Source organism: Prionailurus bengalensis, chromosome C2, assembly GCF_016509475.1.
Source record: "Prionailurus bengalensis isolate Pbe53 chromosome C2, Fcat_Pben_1.1_paternal_pri, whole genome shotgun sequence".
Classification (NCBI taxonomy): domain Eukaryota; kingdom Metazoa; phylum Chordata; class Mammalia; order Carnivora; family Felidae; genus Prionailurus; species Prionailurus bengalensis.
Window position 1 is genome coordinate 133,578,057 of NC_057350.1, and position 26,194 is coordinate 133,604,250.

The 26,194-nt window shown below is 51.2% G+C and overlaps 1 protein-coding gene across 1 annotated transcript in view; it reads right to left on the bottom strand.

The window, feature by feature from the left end:
- The window catches only part of SH3BP5 (SH3 domain binding protein 5), a 77,171-nt gene that overhangs the window by 3,149 nt on the left and 47,828 nt on the right, over positions 1 to 26,194 (bottom strand). The window contains exons 4-7 of the mRNA XM_043595432.1: positions 13,376 to 13,540; positions 5,044 to 5,174; positions 2,766 to 2,808; positions 1,865 to 2,084 (exon numbers count right to left, since the gene is read on the bottom strand). Coding sequence (XP_043451367.1) covers positions 1,865 to 2,084; positions 2,766 to 2,808; positions 5,044 to 5,174; positions 13,376 to 13,540 — 559 coding nt within the window. The remainder of the gene's footprint in view (positions 1 to 1,864; positions 2,085 to 2,765; positions 2,809 to 5,043; positions 5,175 to 13,375; positions 13,541 to 26,194) is intronic.

Consider the following 26,194-nt stretch of genomic DNA (forward strand, 5'->3'; position numbering starts at 1 on the left):
CCATATGAAAGGATGAGTATTAGAGTACCTCACACATCACTGACCCTCAAATTTTAGTTTCCTTTACCTTCCTTTGGGCCTGGCATTTAAACACTTGTTAACTGAATTTAAAAATTCCTGAGGAAGGAAAACTTTGGAGAGCACCAAGAGGAATGATTCCACAGACAAGGAAAGACAGACAGTGTTCAAAGACAATCTGGAAAGGTTTTCGTAATTCACACAGGGAAAACTGGACCATTTTCTTACACCATACACAAAAATAAACACAAAATAGATTCAAGACCTACACGTGAGATCTGAAACCATAAAAATACTAGAAGAGACCACAGGCACTAATGTCTGACATTGGCCATAGCAACATTTTTCTAGATAGGTCTCCTGAGGCAAGGAAGATAAAAGCAAAAATAAGCTATTGGGTTTACTTCAAAATTAAAGCTTCTGCACAATGAAAGAAACTATCAACAAAACTAAGTGGCCACCTAATGAATGGGGGAAGATTCCTGCAAATCACCTATCTGATAAAGGGTTAGTATCCAAAAATGAAGAACTGCTACAACTCAACACCCAACAGACAAATAATCCATTTTAAAAATGGGCAGAAGACGTGAACAGATATTTCTCCAAAGAAAACACACAGATGGCCAACAGACACACGAAAAGACGCTCAACGTCATTCGACATCAGGGAAATGCAAATCAAAAGGACAATGAAGTATCGCCTCGTACATGTCAGAAGGGCTAAAGTCAAAAACTCAAGAAACAAGTGTCGGCAAGGAGGAGAAAAACGCACTGCTGGTGGGACTACAAACTGGTGCAGCCACTGTGGAAAACAGTATAGAGCTTCCTCAAAAGGTTAAAAATAGAACTACCCTATGGTCCAGCAATTGTACTACTAGGTGTTTACCCAAAGGACACAGAAATAGGGATTTGAACAGATACACGCACCCTGATATTTACGGCATTATCAACGATAGCGAAATTGTAGAAAGAGCCCAGGCGTCCATGGACTGATGAATGGACAAAGAAGATGCACACACGCATGCAGTGGAGTACTGAAATCTTGCCCCTTGCAACGTGGATGGAGGTCGAGAATATAATACTAAGCAAAAGACGTCAGACCATATGATTTCAGTCATACGTGGAATTTAAGAAACAAATAAGCAATGGAAAAAAAAAAAAACAAAAGAGAGAGAGCCAAACCAAGAAACAGACTCAACTATAGAGAACTGATGGTTACCAGAGGGGAGGTGGGGGGGGGGGGGGGGGGAGAATGGGGATTAAAGAGTACATTTATCATGATGAAAAAAAATGGGGGGAGGGGCACAGCAAACCTCTGTATCAGTTTCCCAAGGAGTGGCCCTGGGGAAAAAAGGTCTCCACAGTTAGACACCAGTGAGAACCACCGTTCTCAGACTTACTGGGTGCCAGCCTCCGTCTACACAGTGGGTAGCAGACATTCATAGTCCCCATTTTACAGGTAAAGAAACAGACATAGCTAAGCCCTTGCCCACATCATGTACTACAGGGAAGCCAGGATTTGAATCAAATCTGATTGCACGGTCCGTATTCATAGGCAACTCCTCTTTCCTGCAGTACTTCTCAGAGCCCTGAATGTTCTGATAGGTACTCCGAACGTCAGGGGTGAAAGTGTAACATTTTCTGAACTTAGGCACCACAGAATCCTGACTCCGAGGAACACTCAGTAGCACCCTGATGAACACAGTGTTCCACAAGATGTGGGAAGCCACCAGAAAGAGCCCTGAGGCGTGCCCAACTCTCAGCCCTTCCACGATCGGTGAGACGGGCCTGGAAGGAGACCACACAAGCTGCGTCATCTCCCAGGCGCACACGAGCCCCCAGCTCACCCGAAACAGCGTCTGGCTCAGGCTTGCTCCCCGAAAGGTCCTCCACAGACGTGCTGCTGCCCTCGGCCCCCACACCGCAGCCCCGAGGCCCCATGGCGCTGGAGCGCCGCCGCTCGTGGATCTCGTCCGAGATCATCTCCAGGTTCTTCAGGGCCGTCTTGTACTCGCCTTTCGCCAGAGCCAGTTTGGCCTGCAGGTCGTCCACGGTCTTCTTCAGTTGCTGGTCAGGAGAACAGAAGGCTCAGTAAGTGGAGGCAACCCCTACCGGCCTCGGGATCGAGGTCAAGGTTCAAGCACACTCTCTGCCCAGCACTCACTCCACTCCCCCGACCTCCCTGAGACACGACTGCTGAGCTGATTTTCTCTTATCCGGCTCTCCACATGCCAGCCCCGGCTCCCATCCGGGTGACAAACTCAAGCCAATAACCAGAAACTACCGCTGGCAGAATAAACCCCATTGGAGAAACATCAGTGGGTGGCAAACACACATTCCAGCCCTTGTACTGTGGTTTTTCACCCTGGAGTTTGCATCTGAATCCCCTGGAGGCCTTTTTAAAACCGGGCTGGCCGGGCTCCACCTGCAGTTTCTAATTCGGTAGACCTGGGGTGGGGCTCAGGAATCTGCACCTCCTCGGGGATGCTGAGGCCCCTGGCCCCTCAGAGCCACTGAGAGCCACCACCCCAGCACGATACAGCAAGCGGCTGAACGGCAGATTTACAGGACCTCAGAGGCCACTCCCTGAAGACCCGACGAAGACCATTTCGAGGACTGAACGCTCAGTCAAGGACGTGTCTCTCCCCACCCTCCTCTTGTGGCAAATGTGCCATTTGAAAGCTCCGCTACCACAAAAGTGGGACTAAAAATCCCATCAACGACAAAGCCAGAGAAGGCCACACCTACCTCAAGCTGCACGTAGTACTTTGCCTTGAGTTCAAAATAAGGCCTGTGGAAGACACAAAGGAAAACCGTAAGCGTAACAGAATACGATGGCCACAGTAGACAGCACAGGGCGGATAAGAGGCATTAGCTATGGCTGGCAGGCCACCCGCCCGGGATTTAGCAAACCCTGACAAGGCCATCAGATGAAGAGATCGCACCCAGCTCTGGAGCCAGGGAGGTACATGAGCCAGTCACTGCTGCTGGACTCACCTGGGGCTGAGCTGACAGAAGGCCCACCTCAAGATCTGCGGAACCCACACATGGGAACGCTTATCCTGAGCCTTTGTACCCTGGCTCGCTTTCCTCTCTAAGAGGTTGTTCAGGGCCACACAGTGTGTGCCCGGCAGCTGAGGCAGCCTGGATCTCCTCTCCTGAGGAGGACGTCGGCTCCCCCGAGAATGAAGGCTAGATGGGGCGGGGGAGGGGACTGCCTCAACACATTCCCTTCTCTGCTGAGATCACTGGGGGAAGGGAAAAGTGCCATCCCTCCCTCACCAAAATGAGGGGGTCTCAGACTGGTCCTCTTGAATTCTGTCCAGGACCGGAGGTATCAGACGGTCTGCAGACCTGGCCAGGTCATGGGCAAGAGAGAGGACAAATGCCAACATTCTACTAGTCCTCCGGCTCTGGGTCAAAAGACCCTGGCTCTTTTTAGGAACTTGGGTGTCTGAGCATTAAGAGTAGACCAGAGCTTTTTTCTCCAGCTGTTCACCCGCTACGAAGCTCTTTTGCTTGGAGACCCAGCAACTGTGAATGAAGCAGGGAGCATGTCCCCAAGATGATTACTATTTAAAAATATATAGAAGGCAAAACTAAAAGGCAACTGATGGAATGGGAGAAGATATTTGCACACAACATATCAGATAAAGGGTTAGTATCCGAAATCTATAAAGAATGCATCAAACTCAACAACCTCCCCCACCCCCCAAAAAAAATCCAGTGAAGAAATGGGCTAAAGACATGAATAGACACTTCTCCACAGAAGACATCCAGATGGCCAACCGACACATGAGAAAATGCTCCGCATCACTCATCATCAGGGAAATATAAATCAAAATGACATGAGATACCACCTCACACCTGTCAGAATGGCTAACATTAACAACCCAGGCAACAACAGATGTTGGTGAGGATGCGGAGAAAGAGGATCTCTTTTGCATTGTTGCTGGGAATGCAAGCTGGTGCAGCTACTCTGGGAAACAGTATGGAGGTTCCTCAAAAAACTAAAAATAGAACTATCCTACGACCCAGCAGTTGCACTACTAGGCATCTATCCACAGGATACAGGTGTGCTGTTTCGAAGGGACACATGCACCCCCATGTTTATAGCAGCACTACCAACAATAGCCACAGTATGGAAAGAGCCCAGATGTCCATTGATGGATGAATGGATACAGAAGATGTGGTATATATATACAATAGAGTATTACTCGGCAATCAAAAAGAATGAAATCTTGCCATTTGCAACTACATGGATGGAACTAGGGGGTATTATGCTAAGCGAAATAAGTCAGAGAAAGACAAATATCATATGACTTCACTCATATGAGGACTTTAAGAGACAAAACAGATGAACATAAGGGAAGGAAAGCAAAAATAATATAAAAACAGGGAGGGGGACAAAAAATAAGAGACTCTTAAATATGGAGAACAAACACAGGGTTACTAGAGGGAATGTGGGAGGGGGGATGGGCTAAATGGGTAAAGGACATTAAGGAATCTTCTCCTGAAATCACTGTTGCACTATATGCTAACTTGGATGTAAATTAAAAAAATAAAAGTTAAAAATAATAAAAATTAAAAATAAAAATATATAGGAGGAATAGTGAAAAAAGTTTGCAAAAACCCCCATCAAAATGAGTCTTGGGTCATCTCATCAGCTCTTGGTCCACACAGCTCCTCCCCAGGATGCTGACAGGTAAAATGAAGGACAGGGCTCGTCCACACTGGCTGCCCCAGAGCCAAGGGCACAATCAGCGTTTCCCAAAGGCCAGCCTCAAGCCCCAGCCAATGAACCACGCAATAGTTTGCTTCTGAAAATGCTTTTTCTTTGTCTCCTGGGTCGGTCGTGCCTGGAGCAGCACTTCCTGCCTCTGGGGGTTATACAGAACTTGGGGGGCAGACACAGCCCGGGGCGGGAGGCTCTGATGAGGCGGGTCCCTGAGAACACGAAAGGAGAAGAAGCTGCACGAGGAGGACAATCACACACAGCGCCGGGGACCCACGTGGCCAGACTCACTTGGACTTGTTGATGGCTCTCTTGAGTTTCTTCTCCAGCTGCCGCATGCGGCCCATGGCCGCGTTGTACCTGGCCGCGGTCTCCTTGTGCACCAGCTCGCTCCGCGTCTTGGTCTGCTCCGCCTCCATGACCTTCAAACAACAGCAGATGTCAGCTGACCAGACTGTCCCCTGTTGGAGTATTACTTATATCATTTTTTAAAAATATTCCTCGAGGGATTTAGTGGACTAAGATTAAACTAAATTCCAAACAGGAGAGGATCACTTTTCTCATTGATCTGTTCCGGCAAAGTCTTATTAGGTGAGATTAAACAGCCAAAACCGGCTGTGGCAATGACTGAGAAAGAAAACAAGGAGAAAGAAAAATCAGAAAACTGAAAACATTCTGTGAGTCAACCAATGTCCACTTTCTCCTGCTCCTCCCTCCTGGCACTAAGTAACCACCATGGACTCCTGGGTTCCTGCCTTGAGACAGGGGCTGACGGGCTCACAAATGGGCCAACAGCACCGGCAGAGATGTCAAGGGACGGTCACGCCTAGCACAACCAGGCATGACTGCATCAGAATAGCAAGGCAATCGCAATCTCAGCTTGTTGGCCCTTTCCCAAATATCCTGCACTAGCCAATGGACACACCAGAACCCAGGATCCAAAAGAGTCAAACGTTAACATTTAAACAAATTAGTACCAAGTCATTCATATCAAGAGTTTGAGGTTCACAGACATTCGTGACCAGGAGGAGACCAGTCAGCATCCTGGCAGGAAATTCTGGAGGAAACATTGTGTTGAGCCTGTTGATAAAAATGAGTTTTAAAACCAACAATCAGGAGCCGTCGATGGCCAAAAACAAGGAGGCTGAAAGCACGTTCCCTAACACATGGAAATGTTAGTTCTTAGCGAAAGAAAAGCATCAGAAGGAGGCCTGCCTTGAGGAGAGAGGATGAAGGAAACGAAAGGCAGCTGAGGCCACAGGCCCAGCTCACCAGTTCTATCCCATCTTCCTGTTAGAGCTCACACACATGTTATAAAGTCAACCAGTTGGCTGGGTGGCTCAGTCGGTAAAGCTACTGACTTTGGCTCAGGTCATGATCTCATGGTTCGTGGGTTTGAGCCCCACATCGGGCTCTGTGCTGACAGCTCAGAGCCTGGAGCCTGCTTCGGATTCTGTGTCTCCTTCTCTTCCTGCCCCTCTCCCACTCATGCTTGCTCGTGCTCACTCTCTCTCAAAAATAAATCCTTAAAACATTTTTAACTTAAAAAATTAAAAATAATTAAAGTCAACTGGAGGCAGGGGCGAGGTCAGGCTACAGGCCCATACTTATTTTTACTTGAAGAGCATCAGAGTGGAGCCCAGAGGGCCCTCAGGTCATGGGTCCACTCCCTCGGACCCCAGCAGGACAACTTTAGGGAGGCACCACCATGCCTTTAACTTGAGGCTGCTGACGCCCTACCATCCCCTCCAGTCAACAGCCAGGCAGCCCTGAGAGCGTTTGTTTATGCACTTACTCATAAGAAGGATTTTAGGGGCGTCTGCGTGGCTCAGCTAAGTGTCTGATTCTTGATTTTGGCTCAGGTCATGACCTCACAGTTCATGAGTTCGAGCCCCGCATCCAGCTTTGTGCTGACAGTAGGGAGCCTACTTGGAATTCTCTCTGTCCACCCCGCCCCTCTCTCTCTGCCCTTACCCAGCTCGTGCTCACTCACTCTCTCTCAAATTAATAAACTTAAAAAAAAAAAAAAGATTGTTTAAAGTGTCAGAAAAAATTATGAAAGACTCAAATGAGCATAAAAAAACTAGCGGGTGTCCTGCCTAGTGTACCCTTCCAGGTTATCCTGGGTTTTATGGTCTCGGAGGTATTTTACAACCCTGTACACGTTGTAGAAACGAATAGTAATACAAATGATTCTTCTCCCTAGAAATGAAGATGAATTATGTCCCGGTAGAGATGGATCTGATTATTGATTGCCCGTAAATATTGACCAATTTCGTATGTTTGTAAATTCATTTCAGCATTCCTGATGTGTGTGTGCGTGTGTGCGTGTGTGTAATTCTCCTTTGAAATAACTGTAACATCTCATTAGTGTCCTCAATGAGAGAGTTAAAATTTTGAACACTTTATATTTACCAGTTATGCTTTTTTTTTTAAAAAATATACATACCTTAGCAAAAGGCTTCAATGCTTGAGATACTTTTAAACAATGGAATTAAAACCACGCCAAAGCAGGGAAGTATGAGGAACTGAGCTAAGTGGGCAGGAGGGAACATGCTCCCTAAAATGACTTCTCAGCCAAGCCCAAGGGGCTAAGAAACCCCTTTCCCTTGGCTTCAAACACCAAAGATTTCACAATTTTGAAACGAAGTGCACAAAAACTTGACCACTTAGGGAAACCGCAGTAACTCTTCAGCCTCGTCTTAAATGGTAAGTGCTAAGGATTTACCGGTGTAACCTTCACGAAAGCACAAACCCCAACTTTATCAGGCAGATGAAGACTCGTACTGGTGGAGAACTGTCCCATTACAACAGGAGGCGACACAGGGTTCCCTTCAAGGAGCTGGCGAAAGCATTTTAAATAGACCGATTCACAAAAGCTGTGATTTGTGGCTACAGAACAAGAAGGGTCCCCACCAGAAGCAGGATCCACACCAGCTGCACACAGGCCCTCGTCTATCTCAGCCCCTAGTCTGCAAAAAGAAGCCAAGTCTGTCTGAAATTAAACACTCAGAAAGCTCTGAGGACTTGGAGCCAGTGAAGACTGAGGAAGAGACGTGTCACGGTCCCCCGCTTCACCCCTACCAGGCCATGTCTGCCGTATCCCATCCCGATCTGCACTCCCACAGAAAAACAACCCCCAGCTCCTGGAGGAGACCCCCAACCCCCCGAACTCCTCCTTCCACCTCCAGGGAGAAAGACACCATGCATGTTGCCTTGGCTGCAGGGTAACCAAGGAGCACCCCCATCTGAAGCCCAGCATCAGGCACGAGAGGTCTGCAATGGCGGGGAAAGAGAGGGCAGGGCAGCACGGGAACAGGGGCTCCGCTAGGGAGGCTGAAGCCACAGGAAACAGGGAGAGCCACGAAATAAAGCAACAACTAAGCCCCTCGGCACCCCAGGGCAGTCACGAGCCAGGCCGAGCAACCCAATGGGCAGGTGCAACTCAGAACTGGGGTGCACACCGCCATCACCCTGGGCCTCCCGGGGCCACCCCTGCCCTCCTCGGAGCCTGGGATCGATAGCTATTGGGTCCTGACTCTAACCTCTGCACAGAGCTGCCCCCACGTCTGTGCCATGCTCTGGCGTTTTTGCCACCTTCCCACTCAATTCGGAGCCACACACGGTGCTCAAGCACCTGCCGTGCGCACGGGGCACGCCGTAGACCAAACCTCGGGCGGACAGCCCAGCAGGGATAGATCTGCCCGGCAGCAGCGGCCTCCATTCAAGGCAGCAGGGGGTCTGGGCTGTCAGGACGGCCACGGCAGCTCGGAGGGGGCACTCGAGAGAGGTCTTCAGGGTGGGCAGCTGGGGTCAAGGCTATGAAGGGAGGAAGCAGGGCTGGCTGAAACGGGGTCAGCACGGACAGCCCTCCCCTGCCTCGCACACGTCCCCCAAGCCCCATCTGCCACCCCCACTGGGATGTGCATGAGGACTCAACAAAGGAAGACAGGCAGTGCTGGGCTTCCCACCTCCTCTCCTGGAGCTGGAAGGCTCCAGAAGGAAGGAACTGTTCAACAGGAACAGTCTTGGACTCCCTCGGGGTAGTTGAGAACTCTCTCCCCAGAGAGGACCCAGTCCTGGAGGTAACCCTCTGGCTGTGTCCACTTCTGGGTGTGTCCATCTCAGGGTCTGTCCCAAATGCTCAAGAACCGACCATCCACCGGGGCCCAACGGCAAGGCTTGGGGCCTGGTCACCCCGAGTGGCTAGAACCAGTGCCGAAGGGTCTGCTCCAGGATAGGCATGGGCAGGCAAGCGGGCAGGGGGCCCTGGGGAGAGCACGCAGGCCAGCAGCCACCTGTGCTCAGGATCCGGGGAAAGACACAGGTCTCTGCCCCTCCTCCTAGGTCAGCAGGACAGAGAGAAGCGTGGGGTCCGGGATGCCCAACTGGCCCCTCCTGAAAGCCCAGGGCAGGCAGGCAGCTGGGTCCCAACGGTCCAAGGGACCCTGCTCACAGCAGCACACAGCTGCTCAAACAGCTGCGGCCGTCCTGCCCGGATCCTGATGGGCACCGAGCTGGTGTGCCAGCTGCACTGGGCCCAGCCTCCCCCTGGCCCCACGCCTGCAGAACCACCCGCACCGGCCAGAAGACCTCTACCTGGCCTGGCCCCTCATGGCCTCGAGTTCCCCCTTTCTCAACTCCTCTTCAAGCCCCAAAGCATTCCACCCTCGCTCCACCACCCCTGACATCCCAGAGCCAAAATCAGGGTCCTCCCAGGGAGGGCGGTTGCGGGTTCTCAGAACCTCAGTCAGCTCCTCAATGTTTTCTGATTCTGCTGCCTCCCTGGGCAAGGGGGCCCGCGGAGATGGCTTCTCACCGCCGTGCGGGAGGCAGCCCAGGGCAGCTGGCCTCACCGGCTCCGCGTGTGCCACCCCAGGCCTTGGATCCCCGCTGCCAGGCAGTCTCCACGCACCCAGACCTGGGGTGAGACGCTGGCCCTGTGCCCTTTCCTCCCCAGAGGCCACCTGCTGCCTGCTCACCCACAGTTAATGCCTCCCCATTTCCAAGTCACAGCCCCTTCCCCAATCTGCTCTCTTTCAACAGATATCAATCAGAAAAGCCAATTCTGGGGCGCCGGGGTGGCTCAGTCGGTTGAGCGTCCGACTTCGGCTCAGGTCATGATCTCACAGTTTGCGGGTTCAAGCCCCGCGTCGGGCACTGTGCTGACAGCTTGGAGCCTGGAGCCTGCTTTGGATTCTGTGTCTCCCTCTTTCTCTGCCCCTGCCCCACTCACACTCTCTCTCAAAAATAAACATTAAAAATTTTTTTTTTTTTTTTTTTTTTTTTTTTTAAAGAAAAGCCAATTCCTCTCCCCTCAGATGCTGGGCCTCCTCTCCCATTTGATGAAAAGCTATCCCCTTCCCAAAAAGGCTGTTTCAAGGCCAAAACGGCCGAGGCTGTAGGGGCCTCTGCTGCCCAAGGCCCCAAGTGGTGAGCAGCAGGGACCCTAGGCCGTGTGTCCTCTGGAAAGCCACTTACGTACAGGTATGGCCTGCTCAGCCACGCTGCCTCACCCACTGTGGCTTTTAAGGCCCTCCTTGACCCCAACACCAAGTGGAGAACTGTCCCTTTGTCCCTGTCTGGCATTACATGTGGCCTAACAGAGAAACTGGGACTCCTGGCATTGCTCAGGGTCTCCTAGAATTCTGGCTTCAGCCATGGCTTCAGGGTGTGGCTGCCCCACGTCACCATAAGAAGTCTAAAGGGAGCAAAGGGGACACACTGATGGGCTTGGGCAAGGAACAAGGGCGCTCACTCCAGCATTTCTCCAATTGCCTGGGGTGAGGGCATCACGCAGCCCAAACCACTGCCACTTTCTCAAGACGGCGGACCTTTCTGAGCTCTGGATCTCTGACTAGACCATTAAGTGGCACTTTCCTCGGAAGAAGAGGGTGAGATAAAGCTAGCTCCTTCTGAAAGAATGGGCTTCCTGGAGCATCCGGAAGTCAGACAAGGCAGGAAACAGTCTGCACTTGTCACTGTCCTCACCACCCAGCATGCAGCAGGTTGGGTGTGCCAGCCCCATGAGGTCTGGGGAGCAGGCAACACGAACCCCACTTCGTGAGTGCTAAATCCAGACGGAGACCCACAGCCAGGCCGAAAGTGAGGGTCTGCACCCCACCCCCATCAAATTCCGCATGCCCCGTTCCAGGTTAAGGTTCTCAGCAACACAGGGCCTTGGTTGGGGAAGGCTCTGCCACCAGAGCCTGTCTCTTGCTGGTTTCAGTTTCGAACTTTGCTTCTCTCTCAGTGGTTCAAACCTGTGCAACCGTGAAGGAACCTGGGAAAGCAGAATGGCGGCTCCAGGGGGGAAATCCCGGCCTGTGACCCAGAGCACCTGCTAATCTGCAGTAGTCATCCCCACCGCCTAGAAACCTCCAGTGGCCTCAGGGAGGGCACACTTCAGATGACCCTTCCCAGGCCCTTAGGAGCCCGTGTGACCTCACTGCCTTCTTAGCCCCACAAGTTATGCACTGCCCAACCCCAAGAAGCATCATTCTCAAAGACGATGGCATAAACGGTGCTCCCAAGAGTTGTGCAACGTAGAGGTCCTGGGGACACCTCTCCTTGACCAGCCGCTCACCATCCATGCTAGCACCCTGGGACTTAAAAAATACATGCTTTTGTTGTTGTTGTTTTAAGCACACACATGATTTGTTCCTTTCTAAAGAACAGATTAAATAGCTTCTGAAATGATTTTATTAAGCCTGATTTTGAGCTCCAGTTGGGGGGGAGGGAGGGCAAAAAGGAAACGGCTCTTTCGCTAATTTCTTAGAAGAAGCTACCCCCCCTTTTTTTTTCTTAAGTGTTTATGTTTTGAGAGAGAGAGAGAAAGAACAAGAGGGGGAGGGGCAGGGAGAAGGGGACAGAGGATCCAAAGTGGACTCCACGCTGACAGAAGAAGCCCGACACGGGGCCAGAACTCACAAACCGGAAGATCATGACCTGAGCCGAAGTCAAACGCTTAACTGACTGAGCCACCCCACCCCCCCGCCACCTCCCTTCTTTTTGTTTTGGTCCTTTCCACATCTGTCAGCCTGTGGCTTGTAAACTTCCAAGATTTCCAACTTCTACTTGGGTTTTTGACGGGCTGACCCAGAAAAGCTAGCTCGGCCTGTGTCTGGCTCTCTGGGCATCATGTCCACGAGGGGGCAGGAGGCCCAAAGCCACACAAAGCCAGGCCCGTATCTCAGGCTTCAGAGGGAGGCAGTACACTCGACGCTGATTTGACTGGAAGTCATTTATTTGCATGTCAGGCTTTCTATTTAGGGAAGCACAAGCCCATCTTTAATTATCAGATCCCCTGGGACTTGAACTGTGGCAGGTGACATTGAAAAAGGAGAGGCTGTGGCACCAACTCCTGACTTTCCTAGCCCCACAGGTGGCAAGGCCAGGGGGAATTGTGGCTACCCTCCCCCACTGCCTCCTCTCCATCACCCCTCCGTCTAAGGCCTTAGCTACAGCCGCCAAAGCCACATGTCAGCTCACCCACCCACCCTGCGGCAAGCCAAGTCAGCCTGGGGGGGCGGGGGGTATCGAGAACACTCAGTGCGACTCCTAGAAAACCCAGTGGAGTTAGGTGAAGGTATCAAGTCCTGCTGAACCGAGCAGCTGTCTCGATTCTGAGCAGTGTGGTCAGAGCGCAGGTCATGTGAGCTGGTAAAGACCCGAACAATAATGGCTACAAAACCTAGGAGTCAAATTGGGGTCAAGATCATACACGGCCCACTTCCGGCTCCCGTGCTGCCACCTCAAATCCCAGCCGAGCCCAAAGGCCAAGCTGGAGTGGCCACTGGATTCTGGTTTCATCTACCATGGCCCCCACCCTCCCGCCAACGTTATAGACACGTGCGGGCGTGCATACACACACACACAGTCCAGGCCCTACGTGGTTTGGGGCCGTTAATCAAGGTTTTCCACCTTGGATTCTATATTCAACCATTCTCCTGGAACTTAGTGGGAACAGACCCCGGAAAACAACTTGGTCCCTCTGGGAAGGCCAATCCACAGTCAAGACCTTCAGAGAGAGGATCCGAACCAGACAAACTCAAGTGACCAGGGAAGGAACAGCTGTACCCATTACTGGGAGACTCACTCCGAGTACACCTTAGTACCAGGCCAGCAGAGACCCCAGGGAGAGACAGCCTGTGACTTTCAGAGAGTGTTTTTAGGCACCAAGCCTCTGCTGGGAGAAGCAGGGCACGCAGAGCTCATCAGAACCAGTCTGGGTCGCGGGGCGCCTGGGTGGCTCAGTCAGTTAAGCGTCCGACTTCCGCTCAGGTCACGATCTCGCGGTCCGTGAGTTCGAGCCCCACATCGGGCTCTGGGCTGATGGCTCAGAGCCTACAGCCTGCTTCCGATTCTGTGTCTCCCTCTCTCTCTGCCCCTCCCCCGTTCATGCTCTCTCTGTCTCAAAAATAAATAAACGTTAAAATAAATAAATAAATAAAAGAACCAGTCTGGATCGCATGGACGAGCAGTGTGAAGGATGCTCCCACCCCCCACCCACAAAGGGGAGGCACTGACGCAGATGCCCCCCCACCCACCTGCAGACACAGACACATGCGCACGAACCAGCCCCCCCCCCCCCACTCCCGGCACACATGGCTGTGACTCATACCCTCTGGGTGGCATGATTCAGCATCTCCTGCCAGGCTGAGTCGAACTGCCGCTTGTCATCCTCCAGCAGCCGCTGTTCAGCCAAGGAGATGGTTTCCTTGGCGGCTCGGAGCACCTCTGTGGCCCTCTGGAAGTCCTGTGTGGCTTTCTGAGCTTCTAGCTGGGCCTGTGCAAGAAAGAACCCTCATGAGGCCTCAGGAAACGGCAGGGGCTCCCTCTGGCCCGTCACACCCTCCAAAAGATGAGCTTCCTGAGGGTCGGGGGCTGCCCTGTCCATCTCTGCCTTCCCACGTGGGGACAAGCCGGGCACCTGCAGGGCCTCGCAAATGCTGGATAAGGGGACAGGCAGCAGGTAGAGGAGCAGACGATTTCCAGAGTCCAGGACCCAAGAGGTCAGATACGGATGCCGGCTCAGTCAGCTGGAGACGGCAAACCAGCCCCTCACGAGCCAGGTGAGGCCGGCTGTGGCCTTTCGTAGAGCAGCTCTCATTTGCTAAGGATGCCACGGCAGACACAGCAGTTCCCAGCACCATCCCTGCCCAGATCCGTGGCTCTCTGCCCACAGGTCAGAGCCAGAGGGGCCCAGGGGATTGCAGTCCAACGGCCTCCTTCATTCTACAGGTGGTAACTGTGGCTCTGAGAGACCCGGCCAGGCCACCCGACACGGGCGAGCAGCAGAGCTGTGACCCCAGTTACTCAAAGTCCCACTAAGTGCTGTCACTCTGCCAGATAGGCTCTCGTCCAATTCGCACTCACCAACAGCGACAGGCAGAGGGAGCGACGGACACAAATCGTAGCGGGCTGTATGTTAGAGCACCGCTAGCCGCACGCGCCTGTTGAGCACCTCAAAGGTCCTTAATCCATGCTGAGTGCAAAGCACCTCAGACTTTATTTTAAAGGTATTTTTCTGTATTTTTTTTTTAAGTTTATTTGAGAGAGAGAGAGAGAGAGAGCGCGCGAGCAGGGGAGGGGCAGAAAGAGAGGGAGAGAGGACCCCAAGCAGGCTCTGCACTGTCAGCACAGAGCCTGACACAAGGGCTTGAACCCACGAACCGTGAGATCATGACCTGAGCTGAGACCAACCAAGAGTCAGACGCTTAACCAACTGAGCCACCCAGGTGCCCCTAAAGCGCCCCAAATTTTAAAGACTTAGTACGAAAAAAGAATTGTTAAACCATCTCCGTATTCAGAATGACTACATGATGAAATGATGGTATTTCGGATATCGTTGGTTGAATAGACTATCTTAATTCACCTGTGTCTTTCGACTTTTTTTTTTTTTTAATGAAACTACCGGATAATTTAAAATTACATTGTTGGCTCACTTTCTATTTCTTTTGGACAGTAAACACTTCTCCCCCAAGAGTGGCCCATGAGATTGCATCAGGAACCAGCAACAAAACCCTCCGGCCACCACTCTGAATTTCCCAGCAGAGCACAAGCACACGCTGGCCCGTTGCAGCCGCCTACCCACCACCTTTGGTTAACCAGATCAGTTCCACAAACCCCGGGGACATCCACGGGGTAGCCCCTGGGGCTCAGGAGCAAGAGGAACAACCATCCCCATCCATCCCCAGGGTGAGTCTCACATGACTTAGAGGAAGTCTTCGGGAACCACAGGGCACAGACGGTTAAGGGGAACAAAACAGACCTGGAACACAGCAGCCCCCGAGGCAAGGAACAGCTCTGCGACCCTGTGGGTGCCGCTCTCCACCCTTCAGCAAACGGTGGACTCGTGCTGTGCACCACACCCAGCCTGACCTTCCAGGATGACAATCTGGTCGGGGAACAGAAACAGGCATGGAGCGGACATCCAGAAACCGTTCTCAAGAGCTGCGCGCGAAGACTGCTACTGGAGGGAGATACAGACAGTACCAGGGTGTGAAGAGGAAACTGGTTCCAGGAGAGGGAATCCGGGGCTCCTTCCGAAAAGAGAATGAGCAGGAACGGAGGACTGGAGGACAAGATGACCTGAAAAATTCAGCCTTGGTGGGGGGGCCAGGAGGAAGGGGCCTCATGAGACACGGTATCTGCAGGAGACCTTGACAAAGAGGAGGATCAAAATTTCAAAATGGAAGGGCACACGTATCTCGAGGAGCCCTGGGTGACGTATGGAATTGCTGAATCACTATATCGCACTCCTGAAACTAATATAGCCCTGTATGTTAACTCCGCTAGAATTAAAATTAAAATACGTACATTGCTATCAAAAATGACACAGGAGCACCTGGGTGGCTCAGTCGGTTGAGCGTCTGACTCTTGATTTCACTCAGATCATGATCTCCGGGGTCGGTGGGGTAGAGCCCCATGTTGGGCTACTTGGGCTTCTCTCTCTCCGTCTCTCTCTGCCCCTCCCCTCCACCACTCACATGCGCTCTTTCAAAATACGTAAGTAAACTTAAAAAAAAAAAAAAGTTTCAAAAAACATGAAGAGCGTGGGCCTGAGGGAACGCCCGGCTAATGCTTCAACCAGTAGCCCAGGGGCCTGCCTGCTGTGACCATTGCGTGGCCCCAGGCCACATGCCCACACAGGCGTAACTCAGCCACACATGGGGACAAGGGGCCTGCGTCCTACAGAACTGACCAACTGAGCACGTGTGGATGCTCTCGGCACATGACACGTCACTCCAGACCCCAGGCCTCTAGGCCAGTCCATGGAAGTCCCATGAGAGGACAGCCCCGGTGGCTCTCCCACCCCCTTCTGCCTAGGTGCACTGAGGGACAAGTGGGGAGGCACTGGGACCTGGCACTTCAAAGCTACCCCCAACCTGCCCCACAGACCACCTATGGGCTTTGAACCACACCAAGAGACCATCAATCCCACAGGATTCTAACAGTTCCCTAGGCGGGATTTGTACTTGTGTTTGTTTTTTTTCAAGGAAATGTTAGTATTTCTCTTTTTTAATTTTTTTTTAATGTTTATTTATTTTTGAGACAGAGAGAGACAGAGCATGAGCGGAGGAGGGTCAGAAAGAGAGGGAGACACAGAATCCAAAACAGGCTCCAGGCTCTGAGCTGTCAGCACAGAGCCCGACGTGGGGCTCGAACTCACAGACCGTGAGATCATGACCTGAGCCAAAGTCAGACGCTTAACTGACTGAGCCACCCAGGCGCTCCGGAAATGTTAGTATTTCAATTCAGCACCATTTAAGGGTAAACTCTCTTCCCCGCCCCCACCCCCACCCCCCCCTCGTACCCCCCCCCCCGCCGTCTCCCTATTTGAATTATGAAGCTTTTCTTTCTTCCAGCAAACAAAAGAGCGAGCTGAAATGTGGCTGCTGTATCACAGACCCGCACCCTTTTCGCCTGCTATCTTGCATCTGATGAGTTCGAAGTAAGGGAACCGGATCTCTACAAGGAAGGAAAAAAGGAGGCCCATCTGAAGGGGCCTTTAGAAGAACATGCTTTCTGTCAAGTCTGTGAGTTTCTGAATTTTCCTCAAGGCTCTTTCTCCCACGTGGTGGTGTCAGAAATGTGCTGGCCTTGTCATATCAAAGATCTAGTCGGAGGCTTCAGTCAACACTTGACCCACGGAAACCGACTGGCATCTCTCCATCCCTTCCCTACCTACTCATTTATTCAAGTAAATGGTGGGTGGCTCTTCAGGACCACAGTCTGTTCTCTCCATCTTCCCTGGTGAGAGAGCCTTTGTGTCTTACGGCGAGGCAATGTGCCAGCTAAAGACCTTACTTCCCAGCCGTCAAGTTAGCTAGGACTCCTGTTACTAACTTCTAGCTAATGAGATATAAATGGACACTCTTGGAGCCTTCCAAGAGGGCTTCTTTGTCTTTCCATTTGTGTTATCAACACAATGGCTGGTGCTTCAACAGCCATTTTGGATCATGAGGCAACTCTCCTAAGGGTACAAGAAAAGTAAGTTAGGTCCCTGCCCTGGATTGCCTACCTCCTAACTTTTTAAATGACAGAAAAAAATATAATAAAGACTCATGTTTAAGCCAGTTTTGTGCTACATTTGGTTAAATCTAAACCCAAGTGATCACACGTTCCCTTCTATACAGCTGGGCTATTCTGTAAACATGACAGAAGGGACTACAGCAACTAGCATAGACTGGCCAAATCTCCCTCAACAGCTTTCTGGCTGCTCACAGCCCATTTTACTACTAATAAGCCCAAGGAACCAAACTTTCGGGGATTCCTAAAGAATCCCAAAGTTCATAGCTTCTTTGTAAGGCATTTCATAAGACATTTTCTAAAACCACATTCACAGGCAGGTGCACACGCAAGGCAGGAAACATTCTATCGTACCCTTGCTAGTAGGATATACTCCGTTCAACACTGCTGAGATACGTCTTGGAACCTGATTTCTGGAGACAGGGGGCCCACACCAAATAAGGGGTTCCAAGTCAGTCAGGAAAACAGACACGTTCAGTACAAACTCCAATCCAAGACAGATCGTGACCTTAACAGAGGTGGAAAGCGCTATGGGAACACAGGGAAGACAGAATGATTTATCAAAGGTTTCCTAAGGAAGATTCATCCAGGAGAGGGTGAGACACCAGGCTAGGTCATGGAAATACAGGAGGCACCCATGAGTTTACACACATATCTACCTGGGGAGGGCTTACCTCCGAGACGGCTCGTCACAAGGGGGACACATGACCACCAAAATCAGAAACTGACTTAGCAATCCCACCAAGAGCTGACTATCTGGTTCTCACCAATGTATGAAAGAGGACACCCAGAAATCTTTGGCATGACCAACACCAACAAGTTTTATCTTCAAACTCTAAAAAAGAAAAAAAAGGCCCTTTCAAGCTCTAGTTACGAATATATTACTCCCCGGTGTACACAAATCAGACAGTGGGTCTCATTGCAGAGAAACCCAGTTAGCAAACTGGCTGAGGCTCTACTTAGAAGAGCACCGACGAGGAAAATGTTGGGGGAGCTGGGTTTTCACTGTCAGACGCAACATAGGAAAATTTGAAATATCTTCATGACTCAGGGATACTAATGACTTTCATGGAAACAGCTCGCTGGAAAGAATTTTAAAAGGCTGCTTACGAATGAATTTGACAGTGACCTTCATTAGACTCTGGCCTGGGGCCAGTTGTGACTATGAAGCACTCACACGTATTGTCCCCTGTGTCATCAACAAGGCGGGGCGGGGTGGGGGGGGCATGAGGGAAGAGGACCCCGTGGTTGAGGCTGCCGGGAGAAGAGAGAGGCTGCATTGGACTTCCAACCCGGCCCATATTTGGTCTCAGGAAGGAACAACGGTATCCGGACATTTACGTGGTTGCAACAAAGGTTCAGAGTAGGAGGAAGTTTACAGACCACCCGGTTCAAGACCTTCATTTTCACTTTTCAAAAGACAGCCCAGAAATGCAAGGCAACTTGCCGAATGTCACACAGCTCTTGAGGCCTGGCCAGAGCCAGGAAACCAGAGCCTCTGACCCCTAAACAGGGCTGTTTCTCTTCCGCCAGGCAGTATCTGCCAAGGTGTAGACCTCTGGCAAGGACACAATCATTGGAGAGTTGGACAGCCTACCTGTAACTAATACACAGCAAGAAGAGCTGCTCAGGGGGCCAAAGATGAGACGGGAATTCAAGCTGTCGTGTGGGACTGCTGCCTCCCACTATGGCTCATGCAGGTGTCACTAACACACCAGCCAGTCAGCTAAGGAAACCGGAAAGATGAAGGAGTCTTGTCACATGGCTTCCCAAAGCCATACTCCAGCTGGGGATGGCCTTACGTCACAGAGGAAGCCCCCACGATGAGACCAGTCTTGTACCCGACCACTAGCAAACCCCTAAGGGTGGACATAGATGGTTATAGGATAATAATCATAGCAGTTACTGTTTGGGCATTTCTCCTGAGTCCGATAACGTATGAAAGGTGTTCTGAGTACAGTGCCTCATTTCCATCTCAAAATTATGCGATGAGGGTGGTCCAATGATCATCCCTATTTTATAAAGGAGACCAAGGCACAGAAAGGTTGAATAAATTGCTCCACATCACCAAGGGTGAGGTCAAGGTTCAAACCCTGAGCCTCCGTTCTAGATTTCTATTAAATACCACCTGCTGGGGCTACAAACTCCTCACAAAGAGGTCAAGCTAAGTTGGGTCTTACGCCTTCACCCTAATCAAGGCCACACTGGCCACTGCTACACAGATCAAAGAAGGTAGGGGGGTTACCGGGAGAAACCAGGCCAACCACCAAGGGGAGCACGTTGTTCCCCGCCCCCCCCCCCCCCCCACCAGAGCAGGCAGGGAACAGGCTGCTTCGTCAGAGCAGAGTGTTCACAGTGTGGAGCCAGCATGCCGACCGTGGGGTCTGGGAGCTGATCCTGAATGCTGGGTTTAACTTCTCCTGCCACCCAACACCGTTTCCCTATCTGCTGTTGGGAACAACTTGGGATCCACTCACAGGGAAGCTGGGGGGGGGGGGGCGGGGAAGGAAGAGACACAGGGAAGTGTGGGCCCTCCTGGAAGGGCAAGTTACAGAGCAACGAGGTTTCCAGAAGCCGCTGGATACTTGGGCATGAAATGGAAGTGGGGGGCACGCCCACTTCCATCTAAACAGGGTCGGAAAGACATCAGCCTGTGGGGGGGAAGCAGAGGCTGCCCGAGAATGAGGTCAGCACTGACCCTTCAGCTGACATGAGCCGCAGGTCACTGGGGAAAGAGAGGCCTGGCCTATTCCTGCCGGGTCGGTGCTCTGACTGGGCTGGCCCTGAGCCCCACAGGCGCCAGGGTATGGTCGCTGCACTGAGCAACCACCAGGAGGACACCCTCTGTCCCGGCCTTTTGTCTTTTTTTTTTTTTTTTTACACTTGATACAATTTTGCCCTTGCCCTTTAGAGTGAATGTTGTATGTGCTGCTGAAAAGAACCCATCTTCCAGCTAGAAGCTCGTGAAGAAAAGTCCCAGATTCCTCTCCAGGCCACCTGAGGAAATCAAAATGTTTGAAAGCAGGATCAAAAACCGGGCTGGCCTCAGGGAGGGAGGCATGTTTGATGAACATCAAAGGGGACAACAGACAGTGACAACAGCGGCATCCGTTCTCAGTTCAATTCAAGCTCCAGAGTTTTGCGTCTATTCCGAGCAATCCCACTCATCAGCAGCTGACAGTCTGAGTCTTTCCATTCGGAAATTTTCCTCTCCTTCTTCTCCCTTTTCAAACTTCTGGGGGGGGGGGGCATCTGGGTGGCTCAGTCCATGAAGCATCTGACTCTTGATTTCAGCTCAGGTCACGGTTCGTGGGTTCGATCTCTGTGTCAGCACAGAGCCTGTTGGGATTCTCGCTCTCCTTCTCTCTCTGCCCCTCCCCTGCTTCCTTGCGCGAGCACACGCTCTCTCTCAAAATAAACAAACTTTAAAAAAAGTAAAAAACAAACAAACAAACAAAAAACCAAAAAACAACTTCTGTCTGAGCAAAAATTACTGTCTGGCCAGAGGTGGGTGCCGGCCATTTTGACGAGGCCATTCGGCCCCTGAGGATGTTTTGGATACAAACATTTTAATCAGAGTTATCCCAGAGTAGACACATTTTCATTTGCAAGCATTTTCTAGAAAAAATGCCATTAAGCCCATTTAGGTCCTTGATCATTTTTCAAACCCAGTGTTCCTAATTTTTTTCATTTTTCTTTGGTCAGTTATTTTAATTAGGATCAGTTCTTTCCTATTTCAAATCCATAGGTTTGATCCACTGAATAGTTTCATCCATATCAACCTTTACTAAATGCAGCTTGTGCCATGGAGCTTTTCATCAGTTCTACCCAGTTCAGTTTTCCTGGATCGATTTTGTACACATCTAAGAATCAATTGAGCATACGGGACAACAATTCTCACTCAGTCCCAACTGTTATCAGGTACAGGTTGAGCCATTATCAGTTAACAGCAAATTGCCTAATACAGGATACAGTAAACGAAACGATAGAGATTCTAAGTTAAGTGAAAGGTCCATGGTATGTATATCTGAAACCCATGAGGAAGCTGTGCGCAGTTCCGGGAGATATAACGGAGGGCCTGAAGCCATTTCAGGGGACAGGCCCCAAAGCTCTTTAACAGATCCCGGGTCCGAGGAGCCTCAGGGGATCAGAAAAATCAAGGTCAAATAGTTTTGCTCTGTCCTGGAGACAAGCTGTTTAATAATAAAAATTAAAGGGGCGCCTGGGTGGCGCAGTCGGTTAAGCGTCCGACTTCAGCCAGGTTACGATCTCGCGGTCCGTGAGTTCGAGCCCCGCGTCGGGCTCTGGGCCGATGGCTCGGAGCCTGGAGCCTGTTTCGATTCTGTGTCTCCCTCTCTCTCTGCCCCTCCCCCGTTCATGCTCTGTCTCTCTCTGTCCCAAAAATAAATAAACGTTGAAAAAAAAATTAAAAAAAAAAAATAATAAAAATTAAAAAGCTATTACCTGCTTCAAAATAGTACAGGTAGGGGCGCCTGGGTGGCTCAGTCGGTTAAGCATCCGACTTCGGCTCAGGTCATGATCTCGCAGTCCGTGAGTTCGAGCCCCGCGTCGGGCTCTGTGCTGACAGCTCAGAGCCTGGAGCCTGTTTCGGATTCTGTGTCTCCCTCTCTCTGACCCTCCCCCGTTCATGGTCTGCCTCTCCCTGTCTCAAAAATAAATAAACGTTAAAAAAATTAAAAAATAATAATAATAAAACAGCATCTGCATTCCTGCTTTAGATTATAAATAATCATACGTTTAAAAACCATAATATGGGGCGCCTGGCTGGCTCAGTCGGTTAAGCGTCTGACTTCAGCTCAGGTCACGATCTTGCAATTCATGAGTTCCAGCCCTGTGTTGGGCTCTGTGCAGACAATTCAGTCTGGAGCCTGCTTCGGATTCTGTCTCCCTCTCTCTCTGCCCTCCCCTGCTCTCACTCTGTCTCTCTCTCTCTAAGAAACATGAAAAAAAAAATTAAAAACCCATAATGAACCTGGAGGCTACGATGTGACTAGACCTTGGGTATGGGAAGGCCCAGCCAACCCAATAGTGTGCAGTGACTTAGTTTCCGGCCGGATGATCCCCTACTCCCCGTGGTCACGCCGGGCCTCGTGCTGACCAGAGGTGGGTCGAACTCAAGGGTTTCAGTTGGGGGCTTTGGGGAGGTTCCTCCAAGATTGAGCCCACCTTGTCTCCTCTTCTGTGCTGGGCATCAGCCCGCAACTCACCTCTGGACGCAAGCATACGCATCCCAATCAGACCAAAGGGCTTCCGGATCCACTCGTGTGCCCCTTGTCCCTCTGCTTTAGGGTGGCACCACTGTCATCCTACCGAATCTCCCCAGTTCAGCCAAAAACTCCGGCAGGAGGAAGGCACATGCCTTGTACTTCCCCAGGCCACCAGGGGCTACTTAGTCCAGTTCGGCATGTCAGAGCTGGTCAGCCAGCGGGAGGTCTCTGACCCCTTCACATACTCCTACCCCATTCAACTACCAGCGGATTACGAAACCTGCTAACCAGGAGTGGCACCTCCCTGCAGGACCCCAAACCAAATCCTTTCTGTGGGTGCAGGGACACGACAGGTGCCTAGCCGTCCCCACCCCAGCTAGCAAGGCAACATCCGTGTTCCTCTACGGGCTTCCTCTTGCTCTCGCACACAGGCTGGCTGGGCTGGAGCAGTGTCCGCTGGCTACAGAATTACAAACCGGCAAGGTCTGGGGTCAGGCTTGAGGCAGAGGCCCGAGGCAGAGGCCGGCAGCAAGGCCCAAAGTCAAAGCCCACGTGACCCAACACGGTCCCAGGAGCCACCACCACACCTTGATCCCTGGTCCACAAACCACCGAGTCTTCGGGCTCAAGGCAATGGAAACGGTGTAAACCAATCCTTTTACTTTACGGAAGAAAATTCAAGAGCCTAACAAGTTAAAATGGCCTGCTCGAGGGCGTAAGTCACATACCCCATCTCTTAAATTCTTCAAACGCGGAGGGTTTCCCCAAATTCAGCATGGCCGCACCTTCCTCTCTGCAAGTCCACTCAAATGTATTTCCCTCCCCGCCTCGGCCCCCCACACTGTCATTCCCAGGACCCAGGAAGCATCAGCATCACCCCGTCCCAAGGCCAGATACACACACACACACACACACCCCAATCAGGGGAGCCATGTCCTCCTTCCCAAGGAAACACGACGCAGACCCGCACCACAAAAGGCCACGACACGTGGCCTGATCACCACCCTGGATTCTGAGGGAGTGAAGAATGCTGTCTGTGCTGCAGCGCGGGGGCTGGGGGCGAACCAGAACCCCTCACGTGGAGAGAAACCTCGTACTCTATAACTACATGACAGTCTTTCTCCCGCCAGTCAGCTGCTGCCATGTATCCTGTAAGAATGGAGAGGCCGAGAGGTGGGCGTAGGAAGAACTGGGGTGTCAGAACTGGGGACAGCATCTCCCTCCCTTCGGCCACAGCCGGGGAGCCAAGGGCTAAAAGCCATGAGGTGCCCCTGGGGCAAAGCTCTGATCCCCTGCTTCTCTCCTCTTCCCCTCCGGTGGAGAAGCCAGGTGGCTGGTCGCCCTCACCCCTCCCCACCCCCAACCCCGCTCGGCCCCCCAAGGCATAGCTCTCTCTACCAGCAAGTGCACACACGGCTGGCGGCACTTCCAGGGGACTTCCCTCTAGAGATATAGTGCCTCGAACAGCAAAGGGGACAAATGGGCCTCCCTTGCAACTCTCCAACCCCCAGGGACCCCAGCTCTTAACAGACCACGGTAGCGACAAAAGAAACGCTCCAAAGCCCTGCACAGAGCTGGCGCTGATTCAACAGGACAGCTGGGCCTCCGTGAGGCAGCACACTACGTCCAAAGAACTGGGAGCAACGGGGTCAAATCCTAGCACCCACAAGGGCCATTGTCTTGCGTCTACAACCTTGAACAAGTAAGTCATCAGACTCCTGAGACGGGAATGCCAAGCCTTCTGTTAACTCCCAGGGAGCTGTGTTTTCAGTATTGAGGATACACAATCACAGCAGGACTCACAAGGTCATTCTGGAAGGCAGTGTCCGGCTTAAACAGGTGCAAACGGTCACTCAGCAGGGGAGCTGACCACCGAGCTGTTTCACTTTTGCCGTCATTTTTACTGCGCATGTTTGCGAGTTTCCCAAAATAAAAAGTTCACAAAATTGCTTCTCGGTGCCCCTCTCAGTCAGCTATCACTTCGCTATTTATCTACTCCATGATGCTTTCTATCCACTCAAAACTAGGTCACTGGGTTGAGCAATGGCAGAACGCAAGGGCAAGGGGAGGCCCATACTGTCCAGTCAAAACAGAACAGCTGTTCCAGGTCAGGTGCTTTAATAGTGAGAAAAACTTTTGATACAGCTGGGAAATCTGAAAAAGGACTGGGTACTAGAGAATATTACAAGAACTTTAATTTTCTTTGGTAAGAAAATGTGATCTTTTACCAGTTTTTATCTATTAGAGATAAAATACTGAAGTATTTACGGTAGAAGTGATAGGATATCCGTGACATTGTAAAATATGAAAACAGGGGCGTACGGGTGGCTCAGTTGGTTAAGCGCCTGAGTCTTGATTTTGGCTCAGGTCAGGATCTCATGGGCGAGTTTGAGCCCCACAGAGGGCTCTGTGCTGACAGTGCAGAACCTGCTTGGGATTCTCCCTCTCTCTGTGCCCCTCCCCCACTTGCTCTTTCCCTCAAAAATAAAAATAAATAAGGAGGAGGCGGAGGAGAAGAAGAAAAGAAGAAGAAGAAGAAAACAGGAGAGTGGAGAAGACGTGACTGGCAAGATGTTAGTTGCTGGGGATGCATACAGGGGGTTCACTGACTACTCTCTCCCTTTTGTATATACTTGAAACATTTCATAATAAAAAATGGTGAAGAAATGTTTTTTTGTTGTGTTTTTTTTTTAATGTTTATTTATTTTTGAGACAGAGAGAGACAGAGCATGAACAGGGGAGGGGCAGAGAGAGAGGGAGACACAGAATCTGTAACAGGCTCCAGGCTCTGAGCTGTCAGCACAGAGCCCGACGCGGGGCTCGAACTCGCGGACCGTGAGATCGTGACCTGAGCCGGAGTCGGACGCTTACCCAATGGAGCCACCCAGGCGCCCCAAAGAAATGTTTTTTGAAGGCTTGCCTATTTACCCACCACAGAATCACAAAACTCAAGAAAACACTACTCACTGAAAGGATAGAGAAACCAAAGACATTTGTCAAAGGTTGTCCTCACTAAAGGCAAAATTTAAGCAAAAGAATAAATAAAACCACAGAAGAGTAAGACCGCCAAGGAGGGAAAGTTGGAGTCAGAATGCTGTCCAAGCGAAAGACAAGTTTCCAAGACTGAAAGGGCTCCTGATCCCTCAAAGCCCATCCTGCCCATGTGCAACGTTTAAGTTGCATCAAAACATGGGGATCCAACACTGGCCCCCCGACATCCTGCTAGTGGCCAAACCACTCGAGTGATCCAGAAGTTCTCATCTCTCTGTCTCTTCTGCTATGACTTGAAGCCCTCAGCTCTTTCTCCGACTCTGGCAGAGACAGAGAAGAAAAATACATATACCCACTGGCAACAAAGCACACATAAGGCAGGCTGAAACCGAACTGCAGGCATCTAAGTCCTGTCCCTCCCTGTGTCTCTATTGCCATGGGAGAGGAAGGACAAAGGAGCTGGGGCAGGGGTGTTTATTCAATCCTGCTGTGTGCCAGCTGTCCCCCGTCACGGAATCTATCCTATAGCCCCTGCTGGTTAAGTCCTGTTGTACCCATTTCACATCCAAAGAAACGGAGGTTAAGAAATCTGGCCCAAGGTCACGTGCTAGAAAGGACAGGAAACTCAAACCCAAGCCCTCTGACTCCAGTGGCCCAGAGAGGAAAAGCATAAACACAGAGCCCTGTATT